Consider the following 6,138-nt stretch of genomic DNA (forward strand, 5'->3'; position numbering starts at 1 on the left):
GTGGCCCCCGCCTCCCCCAAACCCCGAAACCCCCCCCCCCCCCCGACCCTCTTCCCCACTTCCGCCGCAGCACAGTCCGAGCTTCAGCGGCCGCTTCCTGCCGATTTCCGCCGCTCTAATCCTTTAGATCCGGTAACATTTTTTCCGACATTTTGCTAAGCTTCTGCCGGGCAGTCGCTGCTTTTCAGTGGGTTATCGCAGACCCGCGTCCTTCCTTGTCCCAGCTCCTGCTCCACTTTTATAGCGCAGATTCCGGACTTCCTTGACGGAGCTCGAGATGCCGCGGCGCTCACTCGCTCGGCTCAATGACCGGTTCCAGAGCTCCGTGAAGAGCCCGGCTTCAAAATATGTTCACCAGCGGCAGGGGGACGAGACAAAAACAACAGAAGCGATTCAGGAACCGAGATGGACTCTGCCGGTGCGGCTGCTCCCTGACAATATGGCTGAATCCAGGTCGAGGATTCTGAGACGGCTGGACACACACACGAACACATCCGGTCCACTCTTCCAAAACACTTTCACAATAAAACCAAAGCCGTTAAAGTCACTGTATGGCTTAAAGCCAGACACACTCTTTTGGTTTTATTTCGAAGGGAAGAATATTTTATTCGGAAGTGGTTACGTGCGGCTCTATGCTAACTTGACTTATCTGTCTTCTTCTCCTTCAGGAACACGAAGACCCAGCCCTCTGAAACGGAAATGCTCCGGGTGAGTGACGTCATGTCGCAATTGGCAGAAATCTGGGTTGACCCCGCCTCCTTGTTTTGATTTTTTTTTTTTTAGAAATTCTTTTAATACAACATGAAAAATGATAAACATTTAACAATTATATATATATATAACAATTATTTAAAATAAAAATGTATTCAGAAAGGTATATATAAATAAAAGAATATAGTGACAAATTTAAAACGTCAAAGACACGGTCTCTGGTCCTGAAGCCTGACTCAGAAACACGAGCGGGGTGGAAGTTCAGCACGTCCAGAATCTGAGGTTCTTTTAGAGAAAAGGAAGACCAGGACAGGAAGTGAGGTCTTTGATTTAATACAGAACATTGTCACAACATCACCAATGTGGAAACAAAGAACTGGATCAATCTGGTTTCAGAGAACCTGGCCAACAAAGGCCAAGACCAGAATCCACCTTCTCGGTTCTGTCACCATGTTCAAAGACGACTCCTGCAGAAATCACTAGCTAATATACTGTACGTGGACTGACATGCACCCTCTGCTGGCAGATCAAAAGTTACAAGCTCACAACATAGAAGTGAAATGCCAACAGTGTGTAACTTGCTAACGAGAGAAGACGCTGGTCTTGAGTTTGTCCGTGGGTTTGAGGCGAAGTCTGCAGAAGAATGTAGGACTGCCCCCGCTGGAGACACGGTTCTCCTTCACACTTCGGAGTATGGACCGAATGTTAGTGCCGGATAAACCTTTTTTCACCAACAACAGCGCCACCACGTGGTCGTTACTGTAGAGAGAGCAGAAACAGGAGTCAGGGGTCAAATCTGGAAGGCCACAGAACTCAGGCAGTGGTACCAAAGGTCAGAGGTCAACACCTGATGTCTGGGAACTTTCTGGACAAAGAGATCATCTCCAGTTGAACGGCGTTCGGATCCTGAAGACACATGACCTCCGAAACACAAACCATGACATCACTCAGCCACTGGGTGGCACTGTAGTCCTGAGGCCAGAGGACAGTGTCAGACCTGGGACTGGTGAGTACCTGGTACCGACTGTGTGCTGTGTGCTGTCTTACCCCATCTTTGAAGAATTCATTGATCATGCCAGCGTCGTCTTTCATCTGCTGAGCTCCAATCACCTGCTGCTCTGTGCTCTTCTTCGAGCTCTTCATCAGTTTCTTCAGGTACTGAAGGACCAGGTCCTCGTGGACGGAGCGCAGCAGGACCTGTAGAACCACACACACCCTTTTGAAGCTAGAGAAGACAGGTGTGGAACATCCAAGCAGATACTGTACCTTCTCACCTCTCTGCAGTCTGATCTCAGGTCCTTCAGGTTCTCCAGATGTTGATCCAGAGACTCCAACAGAGACTGGACAACAGGAAGTGACCCATTTATCCAGGAAGACGTCCAAAGCCCAGAGACACACAGCTGCAGAGAAGACAGGCCTGAGAACATTTCCCAGATCAGGGTACAGAACGTAGAACTGTTCTCAGTTCTCAGTACCTTCAGGTGGACATGAATAGGAGCCGTGAAGAACCTGGACTCAAACGTCTTCAGGTCATCGAGGACGCGGAGACAGCAGCTTCTCTGCTGCTCAGACACCACGTCCATGTTTGTGATGTAATCCCTAAACAGAGACAGGTGAGTCGTCTGCAGAAGAGCAGGGACTTCTAGTACCGATCAGGATGGAACTGACCTGAGCTGCTGCTCGCAGACCAGCTGACCTTTGACCACCGAGGCCACGTTAGCCGGGGCCGTCTTCACGAACGCTGCCAGACTCTTCTCATAGCTGCAACAGTGGTCACATGATCGACACTGGCCACGCGGTCAACTCAGCAATTGTAAGTGGGCGGGGCCTACCTCCTGAGGAAACTCTCCAGATGAGCTGTGACCCTCTGACCTTTGTTCTGGTCCTGGACTACACGACCCAACTCATTCAAGAAACTCTGGACCATCTAGAAACACAACACCGCCCAGAACCACAAGTCAGACACAGTGTCACACACCCCCTGAACTCAGACACAAACACAGTGCCCCCACCAGGAAGTCACCTGGATTGCATCATTGGCAAAAGGACTGAAGTAGTACGAGTCGATCAGTTCCAGGTCTTTTCCACTAGTCCAGGTCTCTCGCTCCTTATTCAAGGCCATGTTGAACCAGGTCTTGATTTGGTCCTGAAGTCAAGGACATAGAGGTCAATAAATAGCCCTTCCCCCCAAGATCTCTCCTCACAAGAACCCTGGGATGCTACTCTGTTAAGGTCCAGTACCTCTTTGTGGGTCAGGTACTGTTCCTCTCGTGGAGTCAGGTCTTCCTCCAGCAGTAGAGACCCCAGGCTGCTGGTCTGTACCAGTCCACCGAGGTCCTTGTGTTTAAGGATGCTCCTGTGAAACAAATACACGGTCAGTTCTTGGTTCGGCCCAGACCAGTCTGAAAAGGTTCTGGACTCACTCTGGATAGTAGTGGTTGACCATAAAGAGCAGGTAAACGCAGTCCTCGACGTCCAATTCAGACCCGGCGATCTGGATCAGCTGATCAGAAAAGCCCTGGTGGTAGACCCTGGCATATGTGTTTAAGACATCCAGGTGAGGAGAGGAACTGTCCCCGAGATTCTGGACCAGCATGAGCAGGTCCTCCTCTACCTGCTTCCCAAGATTATAAACCTGCAAAAAAATCACAGATCAAAGAACACAGTCCTCCATTTATCCACCAAAGATCAAAGGTCAGCTCTAATGTCTTTAATGTTTCAAGACAGAATCTCTTTATCTATAACATTGGAGATTAAAGCTAGCATTTAATCTCTAACATCAATTATTGTAACCTCTCTTTAATCTCCAACATCAAAGTCAATGTCCATATTATAATTATGAACCATTCAGTGCCATCTTTAATCTTCCACTTCAAAGTCCAGGTCTAATCCATTCTGTTAGTTTGCATGGTTTGATCATAATGAGAACATCAAAGGGTTTAGCTACTGCTTTGATCTTTAAAATCTCATTCCTAGCCATCATTCATCGTGAGCTTTTATCTCTGAAATGAAATAATAAAAAATCAGGGATTATGTCTCTGAAAGTTAAAGGGTTAAGTCTCAGATCAGTCCCTCACATCAAAGAATAAATCTAAGCGTTCATCTCTAGAATTAAAGATCAAAGTCACTGACTTGTCTCTTCAGCACCGAGGACAGTTCCTGTTGTTCTCCAGAGACCTGCTGTTCTCTGGCGTTCCTCAGTCTGGCACTGACGATGTTCTGAAGCAGAACGTCGTGGGCGTGTCTACACTTCAGAGGACGCCACGGTGGACGTGTGTCCTCGGGAGCTGATGTCCACAGCTGGTCCTGCGTCTCCTGCTGCTGAATACAGATGACTGCACTCCTCAGAGCTGACGGCTGGTCGCTGAAGGTCTTCTCTACCACGGTCTGGAGCTGGACTTTCAGATCCTCAAAGTCCTTGTGCAGCTGCTCCTTGGCCGCTTTGTCGTCCTCACTGGAACGGTCCTGACTGAAGAGCTGCGCCTCCCTCTCCAGCAGCCTGCTGCTCACCTCCTCCATCTGCTCCTCCTGGTGTGTCACCTGCTGGAACAGCTGCTGATGCTCCTCTGCCAGAACAAACACAGAGACTGGAACCAGGACTGACCAGGTTCAGTTTCACGTCTCACCTGGGGTTCTTCTTCTTACCTTGTTCCTGCCTCTGGTTTTTGTTCTTTCTGCAGAAGGTTCTTGGGTTCTTCCACTGACGCCTCTCTTGGTTCTCCTCAGCTTCTTCTATTTAAGACAAAGGAACTGATTATTGAAGGTAGACAAATGACATCTGAGCCACTGACATCTGAGCCACTGACATCTGAGCCACTGACATCTGATCTTACCTTCACGGCAGACCTGACAGCAGCTCAGCATCTCGATGAACAGGACCGGCACAAGGACTAGGATCAGAAGGTGCAGGATCTGGACCAGGATCTGGATGACAGTGCTCGTCTTCTCTTCTGCACCAGAAACACTTTCACTTTCACTTTCCCTTCGCCCCACCTACCCATAAGTCTGACGTCTCAGCTGAGTGTGTGTGTGTGTGTGTGTGTGTGTGTGGTGCGGTGCGGTTCTGCAAAGCCTGATGGGATGCCTGATGCTTGACTGCGTCCAGTTCCAGTTGGAAATGGAGCGACCTACAAACTTTAACAACAAAAACACATTCTTTTGTTTATTTGTTTATTCAGGTTGATGACATCATCACAGCAATGAAAACAAGGAGTGGTTCCCATAGCAACGATACAGCATCACTGAGTGACATCCGAGCAGCGGCCAATCAGGTGAGTGCGTGTGTGGCTGTACATTCTGATTAGCTGCAGAACATCCTGTGACCTTTGATCAGTTTGAGAGGTCAAAGGTCACTTATATTTCTAATGACAGCATTTTAACTATAATAATCTGATGTCCACACAGACTTACATACTGTATGGGGAAGTGGGCGGAGCCTCAACAGCATTTCCACTGTCTTTTTCTCACACAACAAATACAGATTTAAGCTCCGCCTCCTTTATTTGACAGGAGATTAAATTAAAAAACAATCATCCAGCAGTAGCTCATCAACAAAGAAACTACAACATTTGGAAGCAGCTCTCCATGGATGACGTCACAGTCAGCACCACCTGCTGGTCACATGATGCAGCAGTTTGCAACATTCAAGAAATATTAAACATTTTGTTGAAGCAGCACAAAAACAATACAAACCTTCAAGTCTTCTACAGCAGCAGCAGCAGCAGCTTTGGCTAATGTCACAATATATTAAACACCACTGATGTCGTCAGTTTGATCTGAGTTCAAAGGAACTCAGCTCCTGGTCCCTGATCTGTTCTAACAGACGTCAGTGGTTAACTCTGTAGCTAGCTTCCCACAGACACCTTTATTTAGCATCCTGTTAGCTTCCTGAAGCTAACAGGTGGGTCAAGTTGTGCTATACCAGATGAAGTGTGGAGGGGCAGCAGTGAGTCATGTTTTAACAGTTAACGTTTGGATGTTGGGTAGAGTTCTGCCTGGTGACAGTGTTGCTGGAGCAGCACCCCTGACCCCTGACCCCTGACCCCCGACCCCAGACCCTAAACCAGGTACAGGGAAGATTTTTTGATTTAACATTCTCTGTATTAGACAGAAACAGGAAGTAGCTAGGTGAACAGGAGTGCTCGGAGATGCTGAGTGGTTCTTGGTTCCTCTGGTTGTGGGCCCCCATCTTCAGGCCTTGTAATGGCCTGTGTGGGGCCCCCCAGGCAGCCGTCTGGTTCTCTCGTTGACATTGGAGGGGCTGGGGCCGATGCAGGACCTGGGGGCAGGTCTCTTGTCCCTGGATGAAGACAGGGTCTGAGAAGTGGGGGGTGAGGTCACCACGGCTCCCCGGTCCAGGTTCCCATCAGTCTCCACCATGGTGTTAATCACTAAACCAAGAGGGAGGAGGGGGGGGGGGGCCCCGGG

At 48.8% G+C, this 6,138-nt stretch overlaps 2 protein-coding genes across 4 annotated transcripts in view; both read right to left on the minus strand.

Moving 5' to 3' along the window:
• Positions 1-1,028: 1,028 nt before the first annotated feature.
• On the minus strand, positions 1,029-4,722 carry LOC103381392 (tumor necrosis factor alpha-induced protein 2-like). 3 transcript variants are annotated; one of them, XM_017033485.2, is made up of 13 exons: positions 4,545-4,711; positions 4,357-4,443; positions 3,844-4,277; positions 3,135-3,346; positions 2,953-3,067; positions 2,735-2,857; positions 2,544-2,638; positions 2,380-2,472; positions 2,187-2,310; positions 1,986-2,111; positions 1,759-1,908; positions 1,559-1,632; positions 1,029-1,470 (listed from the first exon to the last, which is right to left on the minus strand). In XM_017033485.2, exons 1-13 carry the CDS (start codon positions 4,573-4,575, stop codon positions 1,293-1,295), a joined length of 1,842 nt encoding a protein of 613 aa, XP_016888974.1. In that variant the 5' UTR covers positions 4,576-4,711; the 3' UTR covers positions 1,029-1,292. The 3 variants fall into 3 exon arrangements, with proteins under 3 accessions (XP_016888974.1, XP_016888973.1, XP_016888975.1); XM_017033484.2 differs by having other exon boundaries at positions 1,559-1,683; positions 4,545-4,702; XM_017033486.2 differs by lacking the exon at positions 1,559-1,632 and having other exon boundaries at positions 1,395-1,470; positions 4,545-4,722.
• Positions 4,723-5,901: 1,179 nt separating this feature from the next.
• Positions 5,902-6,138, minus strand: part of cep170bb (centrosomal protein 170Bb) — a 12,573-nt gene continuing 12,336 nt past the window's right edge. Inside the window, exon 20 of the mRNA XM_025057071.1 lies at positions 5,902-6,101. Coding sequence (XP_024912839.1) covers positions 5,902-6,101 — 200 coding nt within the window. The remainder of the gene's footprint in view (positions 6,102-6,138) is intronic.

Source organism: Cynoglossus semilaevis, chromosome 7 (assembly GCF_000523025.1).
Source record: "Cynoglossus semilaevis isolate Cse_v1.0 chromosome 7, Cse_v1.0, whole genome shotgun sequence".
NCBI lineage: Eukaryota > Metazoa > Chordata > Actinopteri > Pleuronectiformes > Cynoglossidae > Cynoglossus > Cynoglossus semilaevis.